The 21,261-nt window shown below is 45.2% G+C and overlaps 1 protein-coding gene across 7 annotated transcripts in view; it reads right to left on the minus strand.

Annotated features, from left to right (window-relative positions):
- Positions 1–21,261, minus strand: part of PHACTR4 (phosphatase and actin regulator 4) — an 87,576-nt gene that overhangs the window by 50,317 nt on the left and 15,998 nt on the right. For all 7 annotated transcript variants that reach the window (XM_083511932.1, XM_083511936.1, XM_083511938.1 and 4 more), the window contains exon 2: positions 12,958–13,004. In XM_083511932.1, coding sequence (XP_083368058.1) covers positions 12,958–12,985 — 28 coding nt within the window. In that variant the 5' untranslated portion in view covers positions 12,986–13,004. The remainder of the gene's footprint in view (positions 1–12,957; positions 13,005–21,261) is intronic.

A 21,261-nucleotide genomic window follows, 5' to 3' on the forward strand; every position in this document is an offset into this window, starting at 1 on the left:
TTCCGTGAGCTGTCCGTTCCAAGGTCGCCTGCACATTCCCTGAGGACTGACTTTGCTGCTCGTCTTCATATACCTGATCGACTGTAATGAGGGAGAGATCCTCAAATGGAGTCTGCTCTTCATCTTCCATGCTAGGGGAGAGGACCTCAAAGCGATTGTGTATTTCTAAACAATCAGAGTGAACCCTGGGCCTCCTACTTCTTTGAGTCACGTTTCTCCATATATCTGGCTCCTGTGTTGGTGAACTATCCTCCTTCTCAGGGGAGTCCCCTGTCTCCTCCTTGGTGGGGACGGTGTGCTCTGTTGCTTCCAAGAAGAGCTCCAGCTCTCTAATTCTTTGGAGCGTAGCTACATGTTCCTCCAGTTGCTGGACTTTGTCTTTTAAAAGGGCAATCAACATGCAATGACAACTTCTTAATTTAGCAAAAGGGAGCTTTTAGGTACCGCCCCAAAGGCAGTATTTAATATTTCCCCATCGAACTTGGCAAAGAAAACATTCCAAATTACAGTAATGCAATAAAGAAAAAAATGACTTCTAAAAAACAAACAAGCTCAAGACCTATTTGCATTATGAAAGAAGATGCTGATTTGGAGACACTGACTTCATTGGTATCACACCCCTTAAAATATTAAAGACTGCAATGTTAGAACCAAGACCACTAACTACCACAAGCTTACCGAATGAATTCAAAACTCCAGTCTCTACCAACAGCTTCCATTGTCCAATAAATCCAAAATTCCATCAGAATGGCTCAACTGCAACCAGAAATTCAACATGAAAGGGAGCCAAATTCACTTTGGGTTCACTCAAACACACTGTTCATATTATTCCAATTACTAGAGAGCTCTGAAGGACACACAGGTGTCTAAATTTCACAGTCCTTAAACAAGCTTGACAGCTTTCATCTTTCAATGCCAGGAAGTGACAGTCAAACACAGACAGAATAAGGTTGTGCCAATAAGTATTCAGACTGGTTGGCTGAATTCATGCACTCTGCTTCATTAAGAAAAAAATAGAATAAACCCAACAGAACTGCTAGGTCTGAACATGAACTATGGTCAGTCACAGTTTGCAAGATACACTAATGATTAAAATCAAATCAGTCAATTTTAATGTCCCAACTATTTCAACTTGATTTGAAATCTTATTTGACAATTTCACGGCTGGCTTTTAAATCCAACTCTGTTTATGATTTTCTTCCCCTCCCCCTGCCACCCCCAAATCAAGGGTGTTACTTCTCCCTGCCCCCACCTTTTTATTTCACTTTTAGGCACTTTTTCAACAGTACCTTCCTCCAGATACCTGGTTTTTAAAAGAATAATATCCCTCAAAACCAGATATCTGGAGGAAGGTACTGTTGAAGAAGTGCCAAAATTCGTTTGGCAGCTGTGAGCCCATAACTAAACAGGAAATAGAAAGACTTCCCCAAATCTACTGGAGGGGTAATATATGCCAAACAAAATCATACCCACAAGACTTTAATGAAAGTAGAGAATACAAAGTTTTAGTTTTAGTTTTAGTTTTAGTTTCTGGGAACACATCTGGGAGGCAGAATGCACAGCACAGACCAACTTTCCCTAACTTGGTTTGCTCCAGATGTTTTGCTGCAACTCCCATCAGCCCAAGATGGGAGTCATAGATCAACATCAGAGGGTGGGCATCAAGTTGGGGAAAGGCTTGCATAGGCAGATGTAGCTAACTTCACTAGGTCAAGGAATAAAATGGTGGATGGCAAGCAATGTGCAAAAAATAATAATAATTAAACAAGCCAAAGTCTTCAAAACAGGGAACTAATCCAACCTTAAACAAGTAAGTTCAGGCTTATGTGGAACTTCCTAAAGATCTGAAAATTGAGCCAAAAACCACAGAAACATAGTAGACGGGAAAGGGCAGTGATGCAGAAGCCAGGTGACAGAGCTATCTAGGAGCATCTAAAAGCAAAAGGCAACCGGACAAAACAGCATGTTTTTGGAGGGAAGCATATTAACCATAGTTTGCACCAGTCTGCACACAACTGAAATAATTCCTAATGTAAGGAACACAATGAAAAGATGAGAAAGGAGTGATCATGCATTCACAAGACTGTCCCTCTTTGCAAACCATAGTTTCCTAGCAGTCTCCAATATACCTGGCACCAGGTTTTCCCTCTATTACTTATGCAGGCAGTGATCATTTTGCACATGTCCGTATTGACGTACCCACACCGGCAGGGGCAGGGCAGGCTGACGTATGACCGCTAACGTGCGAATGACCTAGAACACAACCCCCGTGCAAATGGGGAGCTTCCTGTACCAATATGACTCCAATTCAATGTTTTCACGATTGGGTCCAAGAAGCTTTCGAATATGAGAATAATAAACAAAGAGCATAGCTTAGAGGAAGGGCATTTGCTGTGCATGCAGAAGGTTCCAGTTTCAATCCCTAACTAGAGCTGGGAATGTCCTCTGTCGGAAACCCTGGAGAGCTGCTGCCAGTCAGTATAGACAACACTGAGCTGAGATGGACCAAGGGTCTGACTCAGTCTGAGGAAGCTTTCCATATTCCTGCTACTAGCAGTGTTTGCTCTTTTGGCTTAGCTATATAACGCCAAATAAAAGCTCTTTGATTTAGCTTTTGGGAAGCAACCAATATTTACAGGCACCTGCCCTATTTTACTTTCTAACTGGACTAGAAGCTTATTAAAATGCGAAGAAAGTTCAGCATATGCAAGCTCAGCAGCTGATCACTTTGGGAAGACTTTGGCCACCCCTGGTAAGTAATTGAAAGGAACTTTCAAACAAGAGACTGGTTAAACTCTTTCATTTTGAAGAGATAAGTTCAGGAGCAAAAATGCTCTTTCACATTTCATTCTGCAATCACTAAAACTTTCTTGACTTCCACAGTAGTTCACTTATTTGTCACAGATACACACAAGCTGCTTTTTGCTAGGCTTTCCTAATTGCATGAATCTAACCATAATTACAGGTTTAGCCTCCTTGTATATTGCACCAATATACCTTTTGAAATGATTTATGAATAAATAGTTCCCCAAAGACAGGATCAGAGCAGAAGAAACCCTTCCAGTTTAACAGCCTTGTGATTCAGGTTACTACAAGCCCAACAACACATCTGCCCAAGAAATATGAACATCACTAAGCAGTGCCATCTCAGAGATGATCTGGTTGCTTGCTTAGCATCCCAAGCTACTTCCCCATGCCAATTGCCAAGCTCCACTAGAACCTTATTCTCCATGAATTCGTCTAATCCCCTTTTAAAGCACTCCAAACCAGCAGCCATATCTACATCTTGTGGTAACAAATTCCAGTTTAACTACACACTGTGTGAAGCACATAATTCTGTTTGTTTTGAATTTTCCTACTATTGTGCTTCAATGGATGTATGAAAGAGAGAGAGAAGCATTTCCCTTTCCACTTTCTCCAGACCATGCATAATTTTATCCACCTGTATCATGTGTCTCCCGCCCCGACTTGATTTTTCCCTAAGCTAAAAAGACCTGAACTTTGTAGCTGCTTTTCATAAGACAGAATGCAAATAAACAGGGCAGCAAAACTACTCCATCATTGAGAGAGAGAGAGAGAGAGAGAGAGAGAGAGAGAGAGAGAGAGAGAGCGCGTACCAGGTGACAAATCAGTCCAATCCAAAGGCCAGATGAAATAAGATAGCCTTAGTGGTCCAGTCACAGGCAAACAGCATAGGGGCCACACAAACATTCCTTGGGACAGGGGCACAATCTCAGCCCCAATGTCAAAGTGGCTGTGTCCTGTGCAGTCACATTTACAAATTCTTCCTCTGTACAAAAAAAACAAAACAAAAAAAAATTCTACGCAACTTGAAAGAGATCTCCTGGTCACCCCGGTAAAACAAGACAAAAGTGTTTTGCTTACTTAAATTAACCCCAGAGCCAAATACAGAAATCTGATGCCTAACCCAATTTAATGAGGATCAGTCAAGCATGCTGGCAATGCGGGGGAGGACAACAAAGATCCTGCATAATGCGGGTCCAGCCCTACTGACACAATGAAATAACAGCTGCTTACAATGGAAAGGCCATTCTGCAGGGCGGGATGGGAGAGGGGGTGGAAACTGGCAAGTGGTGATAACAGGGACTGAAAAACAGATAGGTGCAGCACTCCAGCATTATGAAAGAAACAGCTGCAAAAACGTTATCCTTCTCCAGATATGATCTTTTACACTTCCTGAGATACGTGGCTTTTCTCTAGACACAACCCCCCCCCCCGCACCTTCCATCTCACACTTTCAGTTCTACAAGAACAAGATGCACACATTTGGTTTCAAGAGGTTAGCAAATGGGGGGGGGGTGTCCCGCTTTGTGTGGGCTTTCTAGACTTTGCTCCAGCTTGCAGGTATAGGCAGCCTGTGGTTGAAGTGAATAAGCAGTTAACTTCTGAATCCTGTAGTGATCAGACTATTATTTATGCACACAAACACACATTGAATGTATGAAGCTGGTATTTGGGAAGGGTCTTCATTTTTATCTTCACAAGCTCTCCTACCAAAATCATAAATGTAAGAACTAGAAATCATAGGCAAACGCATAGCAGGTATGGAGTCCCACAAAAAGTTGCTAGAATGAGAGACCCAATTGAGTTTGGAAGCAAGAGCAATTGGGGGCATTTCAAGCTGTCAGGCATCATTATGGACTGGCAGCCCAGAGTGCCTGGCTGAGCAGACAAGCAAGTTGCGCAGAAGGCTAAAAATTGAAGCTTGATCTCACCTCCTCAGTCATGAACTCCCAAGGCAGTCTTGTGCAAGCTACTATCTTTCAGCACCCTAGTTCACCCCCATCTGTGGCACGGCGCAAAGAACACAGGAAGTTGCCTTATACCGTGGCTTACATACAATGGATGGATTGACTAACACCCAGGTTTTGGAATGTTTTGGAATGTTTTGTCCCAGGAGATTCTGTTAGCATTCTCTTTGATGAATTCCTGGCATTTAAAAAAAAGTCATATTTGTGGCAAGAAGCATTTTAAAGATCTATGTGGCTGATTTGTCATATCTGTCATTGGTCTTACCTATACCTATTTCCAGCACAGCCTTTGGAAATGTCACACTTGGATCAACCGAGATATGCCTGGTGGGTGTCAAACCTTCTGGGCAGCACTACAAAGAGCAGCAAGAATTATTTGCTTCTCACCTTTTCCTTAATATGGAACTGTAACACTGGAAAGCCAAAGGAAACAAAAGGAAAGCTTGATTTCATCACAGACATGTTGATTTTTCTATGGTAGTATTTTTCAAGTCAGAATTGCACCCTGTGCATGCAAAGCAGCAGAAAACAGGCACGGCTGCAATTTCTGGCATCTGCGCAAACATAATTTCCGGTGTTGGCATCAGAGCATGCACAGATGCAATTTCCAGCACCGCGGAAGCGAGCCCCTGTGCCGCACCGCAGGGACTCGCCGAGCAGGCGGCTCAGTTCGGGGGCAGCTCAGGGGTTGGTTAAACGACCCCCATGGGCCGCTTGTGGCCCATGGGTCTTAGGTTGCCTACCCCTGAGTCAGGCTAACATGGGACTAATATGCCTTAAGGCTCCTAAAAGAAGAGCCCCGGGAAGTCAAAAGACTGTGGGTTTCAAAACAAGCCAGGATGAGTATGCAAACCTCATAAGAGCAGCAATAATGAATCAAGCCAAATGCCTTTAGTCCAGCATTCTGTGGCCACCAGAAAGTAACGAGGCGCCCAACAGCCCATCATGAAGGCAACAACAATCCTCTCTCAGCAACTAGTATTCAGGTAGCTTTTGAAGGCAGAAAAAAACCAGGGCTGCAGCAATCCAGAGAAATGCTCACCTCACCCAGCTGTTGCCTGAATCTCCTCAAAAGGCCAGTCTTGGGCTGGATTCACACATGAAATCAGCAACATGGGAGTCAGGGTGCATGGATACAGGTGTGTTTGCAGAGCACAGGGACTCCGCACAGGGACTCCGCACCATAGAGAAAGGCTGCCTGCAACCTTGGAGGCCCAATGCCCAAAACTGAATTAAGAATCTGCAGATAACACTGAGCACCAAATGTCATGTATCTGTAGAACTGAAGGAGACAGTCGGCCTTAAGTATGATCATCCTTATTTTTATTTTTTTTAATGTAGATGTTCTGATGTGAATGGGGCATCAAGTGCCAGAGGGGAAGGCTTCACTTACATCAAAGGTGCAGGCCATTTTAAAGGTTTGTTTATGACTTTCAGCAGATGTATTTAAAAGGGGGGGGGGGAAACCTCCCAAAAATTACTCTCCGAAGATAGAGGTGAACACTCTATTCCAAGATTCACAGAATTGTAGAGTTGGGACACCCTGACAATCATCTAGCCCAACACCCTTGCAATGCAGGAATATGCAGTTGTCCAATACAGGGATTAAACCTGCATGGCAAAAAGAGTAGGAAGGGGGGAGCGAATGGCTGCCCTCCGTTGCCACCTCCACTGGAGCCATATAGCCAGGGGCCGAGGAAGCCTCTCCAGCACCCACTGGCGGAGGAAGAGGAGTGTGTGGGGAGCGCACTGCACCCGGCAGCGTGATCCTGGTGGGGTGCCATCGAGGCTGCCCCCCCACCCGCGCTGGGTGCCACGCCCCCAAGATGCATGTCACGCCCCTGTGGGCGGTGTGCCACACCCCCGGGACGCGTGGCAGCCCCATCCCCGCCTGCTCTCCGCCCCCCGGTGCTGGAGCATGAAGCTCTGCCACTCTCAGCACCCAGGGCGGGGCACGTACGAACGCCACACACACACATACCCCCCAGGGTGGCACCTGGGGTGAGCCTCCCTCTCACCCCCTCTTTGTATGCCCTTGCATACAGCACCCATTGTAAACAGCAGATGGAGAGATCTGATCATCTCAGATTTATAACTTAGAGGATTCTTCTATGTACAGTGGTACCTTGGGTTAAGAACTTAATTCATTCTGGAGGTCCGTTCTCTGAAGTATCACTTTAGCTAATGTGGCCTCCTGCTGCCACCGCTGTGCAATTTCTGTTCTCATTCTGAAGCAAAGTTCTTAACCCGAGGTACTATTTCTGGGTTAGCGGAGTCTGTAACCTGAAGCGTCTGTAACCCGAGGTACCACTGTATTCTTATTTTGAACTGCTTTGTTAAATTGTTTTATACAAGTTTAAGTTTTGCTTGTCACCTAGAACATATAAATTTAAAATAAATGAATAATGCCAGGTTACCAAGGTGCAGACATGTGCTCAGCCCACTAGAAGCGCCTTTCTGTAAGCCCCTTACTGTGCCTCTGCTGCAACAACAGTCCCAGAAGACAAATAACTGAAGAATGAGACCAAAGGAAGGGCCATTGTGAGTTTAGTCCTTATATGAGAACCACCACCGCCCACATAAAATAGGGTGTTGATATTGCTACACACACAAGAACAGTAAACGAACATGAAATAAATTTGGAGCTAACGGAAATAGCTTCCCACACAGCACCATTCGAAACTGCTGAAATGCACAGTTGACTCCCACCGGCCTGATGCCCTTTTGAGAGAGATGTAGCACCTCACAGTGTTTCAGCAATTTGCTAAGAGTCAGTGTTTTTTATGCCAATTACAAGGATAGATTTTGCATTAAGGAAGAAAAATTACTTAGGTCCCCCCACCTAGCTCACTAAAACATTAAATTTGAAGCTCCATCCCTGCAACACGCAGAGAGACACTTAAGTTTAAGACAACACCAAACCACCTCGTCAAGTGTCAAATTTCTATTGTTTCATAAAGAATGGAACACAGAGCAATTTCACATGTAATTTCAGTAAAAAGCCCATGGAAGCCCTTTACACCAGGGATAGGGAACCAGTGGCCTTTCAGGTGTTGTTAGACTTCAGTTCCCGTCATCCTGGACCACTGGCTATGCTGGCTGGGGCTCATGAGTGTTTGGGGTCCAGCAACACTTGGAAGGGCCATATAGGTTCCTCAGCCCTGCTTTGCCTCATGGGTAGAGAAGCTGCAGCCCTTTAGATGCTGTTGGGCTATGACTCCTATAATGTATTTATTATTTTACTCACTATATTTATATTCCACCCATCAACCCAACTTTTATAACAAGATTTATCCCGTATCAGCTTGTCCATACACTGAAGATCCTTCTGAGAGGCCCTGCACTTTGTGACCCCACCAACACCCATATCGTAGATTATCATGCTGGTCAGAGTCTTTTCAACACTGGCATAAAAACTGGAGCTTCCTTCCAAAGGAGGTCCATCTCATTCCATCTTCATTAGTCTACCGCTATTACATGGAGGGGTTTCCCTGCCTTTTGGAGTTAATTGCTGAATGACTGACGTTGCTATAATTCTATTGTCTATTTTGTTGTTGCTGTTGCTGAGATGTGCCTTGTATCTTAGCCATGATGCTTTAAAACAATGTACTAAAACAATCAGTATTTTCATAGTTGCTTCATGGAACCACAAATTGAAAGGATGTGGAAAAAACATTTTAACAAACAACTGTAAACAAAAAAGTTCTCATGAATGAATGCTGACGTTATACCTTTGCACTGAGATATAGTGCCTTCTAGATGATGTCTGACTCCCATTTCCATCAACCCCTGTCAGCATTGCCAATGGTAAAATATGAAGAGAGTTGGAATCCAACAACACTAGGAGGGCACTACAATGACTATTCCTAGTTTAACACTTGGAAGCTGTGTATAAGGTAAAATCTTCCATTAGAATTCTAAAAACAACTAATTACAAACAAGAAGCAGGTATTTTTTTGCCACACAGCTAGAAAGCTCAAAGTGAAGCCTGCCATCTAGTGTCTTGAGAGCGGAAGAGCCTGACTACACAACACATAACATGAGGCACTTATATAATTGGAGCAACCAGAAAAATTGGGCATGAATGCCAAGTTGAGGCTTGTCAGACAGGCAAGTGCAACAGGAACAACAACATTCTGACCAACATGCCTGCAAATCTTGAACTGAAATAATAAGGGTGAATTATAGCCAGCAGTAAATTTTGTTTACAACTGCCACAGATAAGGCATTTGCCAAATATGAAGACTCTGTGCAAAAGGCAGCAAATCTATTTTAATCCATTTTATTCCATTTTTAAAACGTGTATGCCATGTCCTTGCCATCATCATTACTATTCAGAGAGGCTTAACAAGATCTCATTAAACACTGCCCTGCCTTTTATATTTATGGGACTGGTCTTAAGAATAAGAAGTGAATATTGGGAGACATTCCTTTCACTTTCAGCTCACCTCCCTATTGACCTCCCAACTCCCACCATCCCAATGTTATTTTTCTCACAGGTGAGCTTGCTTATAGGATCAGAGCTCAGTTGGGAGGAAAAGTGAAGCTGGTGCTGCATAGAAACAGACAAGCTGGGCTCAACCCACCTTGAGGGTGTGTTTCAGGAAGAGAGAAGCAGGGCAAACACTGAAGCAAACACTGACACAAGCACAGTCCATGTCCCCAAGAAGCCTGCCATCTAAAATCCTGGAGGCTTTATCAACAAAATAGAAATTAGTGTTGCCAGCACGTCAGTGCAATACAATTACAATGCTGCATAGTAACATTAAATGCATTTCAAAGGCCTGGTTCACATGTAACATGAAGTCAAAGTGTGGCTTAGCAAGCCAGTAATATCCAAGGGGGAAATTGCAGTCTCTTCACCTCTTCCCTGGTCCTGCTGCTGCTCCAGCACCACCCAGAGGTAAGCAATGGTTAGGTTTAGAAATACATCTGAAACCAGGTCCATGGTCGCTTAAAGAGAACCAAATCATGAGCCTGACTTTGGACAACACAAGTCAAGGCTTGCTGCTCCTGGCACAACTAAAAGTAGAGGAGGAATGAACCAGGGATTGTTGTGCATCAAAACTCTGCTCATTTGCATTAAGTCATAGCTAACCATTAACTAAGACTTAATGTGACATTTGAACACAGCTGCAAAAGATTTACAAATATACCATTTCCTCTAGTGCTGTGTCCTCCAAATCAAATCCATTCTGTAAAATTTGCCCCGTTTTCAGTTATGCAAGGAAGGGAAAATAAAAACATATGACTTCAGAATGCTGCTGTAAGAATAAAAAGTTTTCTAGGAAAGCAAGAATGACACAGCAAGCTTTTAATAGAGACCTGCACCAAAAAGGCATTGCTATGCTGATTCACATTAATCCTCACTGCATCATAAAACCCAGACAACTATTATGTATCCTCCTCTGGAGGGTTTAATATCCACAAAAATTAATTAATTAATTAAAAAAATTAATTAATCTTTTCATGAGAACACAAGGCAAAACAAAAGCTCAATCTAATAGATTTTATCTTATTATCAGCCATATTACTCCATAAGGCAGCAGATTAGCTGCAGCAACCAAGCAGAAACTGCTTCTTCCTCACAGTTTCTTCAAAAAGCAGCCAGGGGAAAACTTTCCTTGGGATCCCCTCGTGGCCAACAAGGTGCACAACAATGCTACTCAGAAGACTCACAAGGTCTTCTAATCTAAATAGCTAAGCACCTATTGTGCAAGCAGTAAACAAACAAATGGCAAAGGGCAGAAATCAGTCCAGCCACCTGGTTGGGAAATACATGTAAGTAAATAAAAGATGGGGAGGAAAGTGCTGAAGTCAACAGAGCTGGTCTCAAAAGACCTGGACTGCAAAGCTCTGCTTCATGGCCACTCTGGCCTCTGCCCAGAGCCCTATTTGCAGTAGGTAAACTGATACTTGGTGGGAGGGAAGTAGCCCCATCGTCCCCCAAGCTACATGCATTAAATTTAATGTACACATAGAGTCTACAAAGATGCAACTATCTGCATGCAAAATTCTCTTCCAGGATTCCTAATTACACAGGGAGAACCCTAGGCTGGAACAGCTGCAAGTACACAGACTCCATGCAGGCACACAATACTCCCTATGTTCACTCTATGTTGTGAGTACAAGGCTACAGAGATCTTAAATAGTTACTTGGGAAGATAAAACAGCAACATGCTGCATCAATTGCTCCTAGCAACTGAAATCTAGCATTGCCAAGCTGGGCTGTTTGTGGGGAGGGGGGCAGTGTTAAACCCTCTGATTCAAAAGTCGCAGGAATTTTGGCTTTAGCTGCATTAACTCAGCCATGAAAAGTTTGCAGATTTGATCACTGCACCATGAAGGCATAGATTACTATGGGGGGAATATTAAATACATCTGAGCAGCGCCTTTTTTCTCAAAAAATGTTTAGAGGTTCTCTCATTTTCCTACGCATCTTGAAATACTGCCCCTCAATGAGGCCAAACTTAGATTCACAAAATGTTTAGGGGTGTGCGTACCCCTGCATACCCCCAGAAAAAAGCGCTGCATCTAAAAATAGAACCTTTACAACAATTATCACTTAGATTATCCAAAGAGCATTCTGCAGTACAGCATAGCTTGCATCAAATCTCAAGGGAAAAGAAATGGGGCAGTAACACTAGTGAAACATCCAATTAAAGGAACAATTACAGCACATAATAGTAGCTCTGCTGTCATCAGGAGCACCAACACGAAGACATTTCAGTCACGGACTCCAGCATAGACAGGAAGCTGCAGTCATGCCAACCAAGTCATTAGGGCCTTGGAGACCGATTTCTGCTGTGTCCCAAGCTGGCCTTTCCATAACTAATCCCTGTCATTACGGGCACTGGGACAATGCATGACAGAACAGTGCCTCCTGGTTCCCAAGTCTTGGACTACAAAAAATAAAAATATAAATCAATGGCCACTGTGCAGATTTTGGGTCACAAACTTTTTAAAAGGCTGCAACAATAAAACTAAGTCAGAAAATCTCTTTGCCATATCACTTAGGGGGGAGGAGTCTTTTTAAAAGGACACAATGTATAGTCTATACCATCCTCAAAGCAAATAGTTTCTTACAATTATCTCTAATAGATCAGGCAACACCAGAAATGTCAAAAGGCAGGTGGATCACTTGCAAAAGTAATTGCCTTTGCTGCACATTATGTATTGTTAAGAATTTTGGCAAAAAAAAAAAAAATCAAATGGAAAAGAGTTTACCACATCTTACTGGCAGCTTTGCACAAATTTTGAAACTTGCCAAATCCTTTTTATGCCATCAATTAAAGTCACTTACATAGGTTAATTTGACCTGGAAAAGTCATATAGCACAGACAACTGTTTTTAATTCCATAATCCTTTCCTTCACACACAACAAATGGCATAATGCCATGCACAAATAAATTAGAGAAGTGCTTCTGAACCCAAATAAATCATTTTCCTTCTCCATTGGTACACCACAACCATTGGTCCATTTAGCTCAGTACTATCTACTCAGAATGAAAGTAGCTCCCCAGGTTTTCAAACAGCAGCTTTTCCTAGCCTTACATGGAGATGTTGGGGACGCAACTTGGGACCTTCTGCCTGGAAAGCATTTTTGAATTCTACCGACCTATAACCTCTCAACCGCAGAACTGTCATTGTGACCCAGAAGCTGTTTTGAGAAGAGCTTCTGGCATCATAACTGCTTTTCACAGAAATTTTTGAAAAAGCTGAGTGTACATAAGATCACATACTTGCAAATTTTTCAAACCAAGAGAGAAAATGTCTTCCAGGTCTAAAACTCATTCAGGTCAAAATCTTAAACTAACAGCAAACTCAGAGCTCTTTATGTACTTGTATGTAGGGTCAGGCATTTGTCTGGTGAAGGACTGATCAAATTCTGTCAAATAATCAGATATACTTCAGGAATTAACTTTATAAATTTAACTTTAGAATTCGAAGCACAGTGACTGCAATCTTATGCATAAACCAGCTCAATATTTGACTGTGGTCAAATAAGATACAGTCAGTGCATAATATCAGACTAGTCAACTGACCACTGTACCAATGCCATTTGTGCCAGTGTGCCAATGCCACAATTAAGACTAAAAGCGAACTTTAAAAAATGAAAATTTAGAACAATTGGGGACAGAAGGGATTGCAAACATTGATTTTGGATAACCAGAAGAGCACTTACCAATGCTGTCTTCCATTTCCTGTGACATGCCTGGTTTTTTAGCAAATCTTGCAAAAGAAAAGAGAAATTAGAAATTATATTAAATCATGGATCTGTTGAACACCAGAAGCTTTGACATCCAAGCAAAAGAAAAACATCTCCAGTCAAAAACACAAACTCATATACAATATGGTCAAAGAGTGTTCCTAGGAACTTTAGGATTTCCTTCTTACATGCAAAGTTCAAACTTAACGAGAAGGTTGGTGGTTCAAGCACACCCAGGAACAGCTGTGGGAAGGATTCCTGCATTGCAGAGGGTTGGACTACATGACCAACACACTACAAAACTCCATTGAACATAATGGGACTTACTTCCAAATAAAAATTGTGTTGAAGAACAAGATCAGGGTTCTGGTGACAACACATTATGTCGCTACCAATGCCAGACAAAATGCGTGGACCCCAAATTACATTTAAACTTTAAAATCATATTATTTTCACTCTGTAGGACAAATCTTTAACCCAGATCAAAACAGAACTTCTGCACATCAGTAATAACCCTAATAACACATCAGTCCATTTCTCTCTGGGGTCATTCCACGTCAGTTCAATGCGGTCATGCCACCCACTGTCTCAAATTTTGATGAAACTTGGTGTACACCCTTCCCTTATGGTTGAAAGAAACCCCCTTTCTTGGAGGAAAAAAATAAAATGTACACAAGGCCGAGGATCTCAAGAGGGACAGAAACGCAGATTTCATGAAACTTTGGAGTGCTATAAAATCAAAACCGTTTGTGATAGAGGGGGAAAAAATTTAAGGGGGTTTCTTTCAACCAAAGGCAAATCAGTCACATGAGCACCAAACTGCAGTCTGAAGTGGTACTTCCTAAAAGAGAGGTTAACATTTAATTACCCAAGTTTGGGAAACCCTGTCTTATTGCAACATTTGATTTTCTAGATAGGTTATGATTTCATGTGTACCCTTAAGAACAGGCGTCGGCAACCTGTGGCCCATGGGGGCCATTTAACTGGCCCATGGACCCCGCCGCCCACTTGGTCAGCTTCCGTGCACTGTGCTGAACCGGTGTGGAGCAGACAGGGGACCACCTTCTGCGACGCTGGCCAGCTTCCCATTGGCTGCAGGAAGCTCCTGCAGCCAATGGGAAGCTGTGCACGTCTCCTCCGTGTCGGAAGGTGTATCGAAAATAGCATTTGTGCATGCGTGCGCCCGCCCACTCCGGCGTCTGTGGGACCATGAACCGGCCCAAGCCACAAAAACCTTGCCGACCCCTGCTTAAGAACCATTCACAAATGAAGTTGCATATTAAGCTATTTTTAACCTGGTCTGCAGCATCATTTTCTATGCTTCCAGTTTAGCTCTACAGTACTGACAAACCAAGTGGGTGGAAGTTTTAAGTAGAAATGTATCCTTTGGGCGAAACAAGAGAGGCTACTCATCTAGCTCTTCCTTGACCTGAAGGAAAGGCAGCAGAAAGGAAAGGAGGCTTGTAGAAATCACACTGGGCTATAGGTTTATTGCTAGTCTCAAGGTGTGTGGGTGAGATGACAAAGAAGTAGCAATCCTCTGAAAACCAAAGGTTTGGTCTCCAGCAGCATTAACACACAAACTGTAATGCAATTAGACAGTGAAAAGTTTTCATCTCCTAAGAAATAGCTCTCATGTTGGGAAGTGATACTAGGTAGGGCATTCTCTCTTATTTATATCCAGTCCTTCCACAAAGGAGTTCGGGAAAGCATGCCTAGTTTGTTTCCCACATTTAATCCTCACAACAACCTTGTGGGGTAGATTAGCCAGAGAGCGACTGGCTTCACAGATGAGAAGGAATTTGGCATGCACACATAAATTTGCATACATGGGGGGGGGAGCTCTTTCAGTCTATTCAAGATTGAGGACTACCCAATTTTAAGAAATTAAGATGATCTGGAAGTGACCTTCTGTAGAAAACTACTGCCAAATCCCCTACAGGTTGCCACTTGTTCAGAATAAATGTGCCATGAATCAGCCACATTCTTTCAAGTTTATGCTTCAAAAAATTGATCGATAGTAGACCTAATTTATATGGACACCACGTTGGATTTTAGTTTCTTTCACAATAAGCTTCACCAGAAAGGTCAGTTTGCACACAAACAAGCGGTTACCAACTCCCCTAACACAGTCACAAGACAGGCCGATACGCATGCTTCTAAATTAAACAAGGAAAAACCACCCACTTCATGAAAGAAAATACTGTAGTATGAAAGCTTACAACTTCCAAAACGGAGGCTTTCCTCACAATAGGGAACATCTGAGCTGCTACTAGTGCTAAATTTCAAAGGTAGTCAGAGTTACAGCTAAAGTAACAAAGTATTTGCAACATCATCAAAACCAAACAAATGTACCACAACGTTCTCATGGCACTTTTTCTCTAGGCTGTGCACACCTGTGTATACCACAGGAAAGCAGCATGTAAGCAACAGTTTATCAGCTATTAGACAACTCAAGAAAGCATGAATCCTCCGGACAATATGCATAGTACTATTACATTAGCCATATTACTATTACATAGTTTTAATACACTCATGTGTTTAAGCAGTATGGCTGGAATCAGGTCTTATTTGAGAAGGCCCCCAGATTTTCATGGATATGCCAGTCAACTCCCAAATTTAGTTCATGTCACAGCTACTCCCTAAAGAAGTTCCCCCTGCATTCCCTGATAACTATGATTGTGAAGGCTATGACTACCCATAGTCAGCTCCATCTATTCATGTTAACTCTTTTCAAGCTGCACTGGCTCCCGGTGGAGTACAGGGTCAGATTTAAGGTGCTGCTTTTGACCTTTAAAGCCCTTCACGGCCTAGGACCCTCGTACCTACGGGACCGCCTCACCTGGTATGCCCCACGGAGAGCCTCAAGGTCCATAAATAACAACACCCTAGTGGTCCCAGGCCCTAAGGAAGTTAGATTGGCTTCAACCAGAGCCAGGGCCTTTTCAGCACTGGCCCCAACTTGGTGGAACGCTCTGTCTCATGAGACCAGGGCCCTGCAGGATCTGATTTCTTTCCGCAGGGCCTGTAAGACAGAGTTGTTCCGCCTGGCCTTTGGATTGGAGCCAATTTGATTCCCTCCCCCCCTTTTCTTTTTTCTTTTCCTTCTCCTGCAATGAGGCTTCATTTTAATATTTTAATGTTCCATTATTTTAATGTTGTATTTTATTTTTGTTTTTAAGTTGTAATCACTCATCTTGTTTTTATTATTGCTTGTAAGCCGCTCTGAGCCCGGCCTTGGCTGGGGAGGGCGGGGTATAAATAAATTATTATTATTATTATTATTATTATTATTATTATTATTATTATTATTATACAAGATGAAGCCATTTGTTGTGAACAGTTGAACCAGCTAGGTAGCATCAAAGGTTAAGCATTCACACGAAATATCTTTGTTTTGTAATGTAAATTAGCAGGGATGGAGACCCATCACTGGGGGCCAAATACAGCCCTCCAAGTCTCACCATCCAGCCCATAAGAATGTTCTCAAGCCACACTTCCTCTCCCTATGTCACAACCCCCACTGCCCCTCCTTAAATATTTTTGACTGGCTGGAATGTGTCCTCTTGGTTGCCTAGATGGCAACATGGTTGTACGGTATTCATCAATCCAGGATTCACAGGAACTCTTCAATGAACTCAGTGAAGTGAATGTATAACAAGGAACCAAGCTGGCCAACAGCTTATTGTTCACCAAGAACAATAAGTGGCTTCCTAGCAAGTGGGACTCAACATGTCTTGCAAAATGGGTCATTTGCACCATTTGCTAGGCCTTTTGAGCTAGTCAACTAGTTAATGCCTCTACCTAAATGACGAAACTGTACCCTAGAATCCCAGATTCCCCATTTTTCAAAACAAGAAATGTTGTGAATAAGCACACAAGTGACTGCAATTCTACCTAACAGTGTGATTCTACACTCATGATTTCAGGTCCTGATAAGTGCCAATAACTAATGTTCACATCAAAGCAGCTTGGTACTTGGAACTCTGACAGTTTTATTTAGTGATACCGTATTTTTCGCCCCATAAGACGCACTTTTTCCCCTCCAAAAATGAAGGGGAAATCGGGGTGCGTCTTATGGGGCGAATGCCTGCAAGCCTCGCGCGCCCGGCAGGAGGTCCCACCGGGTGCGCGAGGCTTGGGGCAGCAGCCTGTCGCCCGAAGCACGGGGAGCCCTCCGGAGGGCTTCCCCTGCTTCGGGCGAGTGTCTGCAAGCCTCGCGCACCCGGCAGGAGGTCCCACCGGGTGCGCGAGGCTTGGGGCGGCAGCCTGTCGCCCGAAGCACGGGGAGCCCTTGGGAGGGTTCCCCCTGCTTCGGGCGAGTGTCTGCAAGCCTCGCGCACCCGGCAGGAGGTCCCACCGGGTGCACGAGGCTTGGGGCGGCAGCCTGTCGCCCGAAGCACGGGGAGCCCTCGGGAGGGCTCCCCCTGCTTCGGGCGAGTGTCTGCAAGCCTCGCGCACCCAGCAGGAGGTCCCACCGGGTGCGCGAGGCTTGGGGCGGCAGCCTGTGCTTCTAGGTCCGCGCAAGCAGTCCGCTAGCCTTGGGAGAGCCGCGCGGCTCTCCCAGGGCTAGCGGACTGCTTGCGCGCACGCAGAAGCTTGGGGCGCGCTGAGCTCGGCACGCCCCAAGCTTCTGGTGTAGCGCAGGGGTCTGCTAGCCCTGGGAGAGCCCCGTGGCTCTCCCAAGGCTAGCGGACTGCTTGCGCGCACCTAGAAGCTTGGGGCGCGCTGAGCTCAGCACGCCCCAAGCTCCTGGTGTAGCGCAGCGATCCGCTAGCCCTGGGAGAGCCCCGTGGCTCTCCCAAGGCTAGCGGACTGCTTGCGCGCACCTAGAAGCTTGGGGCGCGCTGAGCTCAGCACGCCCCAAGCTCCTGGTGTAGCGCAGCGATCCGCTAGCCCTGGGAGAGTCCCGTGGCTCTCCCAAGGCTAGCTGACTGCTTGCGCGCACCTAGAAGCTTGGGGCGCGCTGAGCTCAGCACGCCCCAAGCTCCTGGTGTAGCGCAGCGATCCGCTAGCCCTGGGAGAGCCCCGCGGCTCTCCCAAGGCTAGCGGACTGCTTGCGCGCACGCAGAAGCTTGGGGCGCGCTGAGCTCGGCACGCCCCAAGCTTCTGGTGTAGCGCAGGGGTCCGCTAGCCCTGGGAGAGCCCCGCGGCTCTCCCAGGGCTAGCGGACTGCTTGCCGGCACGCAGAAGCTTGGAGCGCGCTGAGCTCCGCACGCCCCAAGCTCCTGGTGTAGCGCAGCGCACCTGGGGGGGGAAATAAAATTTTTTTCCTTTATTTCCCCCCAAAAAAACTAGGTGCGTCTTATGGGCCGGTGCATCTTATGGGGCGAAAAATACGGTACTTCCATAAACCTAAAGCCACAAGACATGCAATAGCCATTTCAGAAGACCAGCCCTCATGGTTTGGTGAAAGACATCAATGCTTTGCAGATTCACCTGAACCCAAAAGATTGTGGAGCTCAGAAACCAAAAGGCAAAGGTTTGAAAATCCCAACAAGCTACCTAGCAGTGGCAGAGAACAAATAGCCAAAATAAATAAGTACATGTTGTAATAAATTAAAAAAAAAAATTGTCCAGTAGCACCTTAGAGACCAACAAAGTTTGTTCTGGGTATAAGCTTCAGTGTGTATAATGCGCACAAAAGCTTATACCCAGAACAAACTTAGTTGGTCTCTAAGGTGCTACTGGACAATTTTTTAATTTATTTCAACTGCGTCAGACCAACATGGCTACCTACCTGAATCTAAGTACATGTTGTGTTACTCACATAAACAGTTTTATATGCAAAGTGTCAAGAGAAATAATTTCTTGAGAAAGTTTCCATTTCTGATTTCCATACATGGAAACTGCTTTTGTGAGATATTGCTTAACACTCTCTCCACAGGATACTGAACATAAGTGACTAAAGTAGTTATCAATATACCCAAAGAATGCCAACAAACCTCTTGCTACAAAATGGGACCAAATTTATCAAACAAGAAATGCTTCAATTTGTTGCTGGCTAGTTCTTAAACCATCATGACTTAAAAAGGAATGATGCTCATGTATCTGGAATAATTTACTTGGGTGTACACTCACCTGTGAGCCAATTCAGAAGAGTCATCAAGCTAGAGGGAATAAAAGAATCATAAACATGTACAGTTAGAAGGGACCCCAAGGGTCATCTAGCCCAAACCCCTTGTAATGCAGGAATCTCAGCTAAAGCATCCATGAGAGATGGTCATCCAACCTCTGCTTAAAAACCTCCATGGAAGGAGAGTCCACAACCTCCCAAGGGAGACTGTTCCACTGTCAAACAGCTCTTACTGTCAGATACGGTACTTTTTCCAAACCTCAATATCCAAAAAGGCCAAATCTGAGAAACGGGTCAAGATCCCACTAGTAAAACTTAAGATTCAGAATTTATTCTAATCATAGATTGGGAGGAGTGTTTAATGCACGTATGTATGTACATACACTTCTGCACATCAGGAAAGAGAGATTATTCAATTTCAAACATAAATGTTTCAGATTAACATTTTAGCTTTATTGGTGCTATAGCTTAGCAGGGCAACAATATATTTCATTTTAATAGAAGAAAAAGAACCAAGCTTAAAAAAGAGCCGCCTCGACTCCATTTTGCAACCTGCTCTACCCTGCACTTGTCTGATCCACAGCAGGACCCACTGCAGTGAATGCACTGCCTCCTCTGTCCTTTCTCCTGCCTTTGCAGCTGGGCACCTGTATGCCTCAACACACTCAATCATTTTGAAGAGAGCAAACAAAAGCAAAGAAGCCGTTGAATCTGGCTAGGTCACCCTCCCCAAACACATTGGGTTAATTCAGAGTAGCAGCTGTGGCAGAAGCATTCTACGTGTAGCTGCCTGATAATCCCTTCAGTTCTGCTCTCAATTCCATCCATCCAAATGAGGTCAGGTCAAAATCACTGTAAACAGCAAAATTAGGCAACCACCCCAAACTCCAGCTAAGAACAGGAGCTGGAGAAGTACAGGTAAGACACCAGATGATTCTGTCCTAAATAGCCACTTACAGTGATCAAAATCAGAGCTTCTGAGCATCCTACACATTCCAAAGGAATCTCCATTTTTTCCAGGACATGCAACATGCATGTATGTAGGTGAAAGGAAGCCCAGAACATCTTTGGCATGGAAAAGGCAACAGATTCCATTTATTCCATAACACCACAACACAGCTCTTTAATAGATGCTTTAGAGAAGGAATAGGCAAACTCAGCCCTCCAGATGTTTTGGGACTACAACTCCCATCATCCCTAGCTAACAGGACCAGTGGTCAGGGGTGATGGGAGTTGTAGTCCCAAAACATCTGGAGGGCCGAGTTTGCCTATGCCTACTTTAGAGTGTTGTGTCCCTTGGCTTATGACATTTTCATCCAATAACATCACCACTGGTGGCTGCAACCACACTCAAATTTCACAGCTATAGCATCCAAGCACAACAAAGCAATAGCACTTCGCTACAGTTTGTTGAACATGCAGCATCAATAGTTACCGTATTTTTCGTCCTATAGGACGCACTTTTTCTCCTCCAAAAAATGAAGGGGAAATCTGGGTGCGTCCTATGGGGCGAATGCAGGCTTTCGCTGAAACTTGGAGAGCGAGAGGGGTCGGTGCGCACCGACCCCTCTCGCTCTCCAGGCTTCAGGAAGACATCCGCAGCCTAGGTAGCCCTGCGGGAGTTACCCGCAGGGCTTCCCACGCTGCGGATAGCAGCCTGCCGCCCGGTGGGCGGGGCGCCCTGAAGCAGAACGCCCCGCGCGCCGGACAGACATCCACAGCGTGGGGAGCCCTGCAGGAGTTCCCCGCAGGGCTCCCCACGCTGCGGATAGCAGCCTGCTGCCCGGCGGGCGGGGCGCCCTGGAGCAGAGCTCCCCTCGCACCGGGCATACATCCGCAGCGTGGGGAGCCCTGCAGGAGTTCCCCGCAGGGCTCCCCACGCTGCGGATAGCAGCCTGCTGCCTGGCGGGCGGGGCGCCCTGGAGCAGAGCTCCCCTCGCACCGGGCATACATCCGCAGCGTGGGGAGCCCTGCAGGAGTTCCCCGCAGGGCTCCCCACGCTGCGGATAGCAGCCTGCTGCCCGGCGGGCGGGGCGCCCTGGAGCAGAGCTCCCCTCGCACCGGGCATACATCCGCAGCGTGGGGAGCCCTGCAGGAGTTCCCCGCAGGGCTCCCCACGCTGCGGATAGCAGCCTGCCGCCCAGCGGGCGGGGCGCCCTGAAGCAGGGCGCCCCTCGCGCCGGGCAGACATCGGCCAGCCCCAC

Source organism: Podarcis liolepis (genome assembly GCF_965112155.1).
Source record: "Podarcis liolepis genome assembly, chromosome: 7".
NCBI lineage: Eukaryota > Metazoa > Chordata > Lepidosauria > Squamata > Lacertidae > Podarcis > Podarcis liolepis.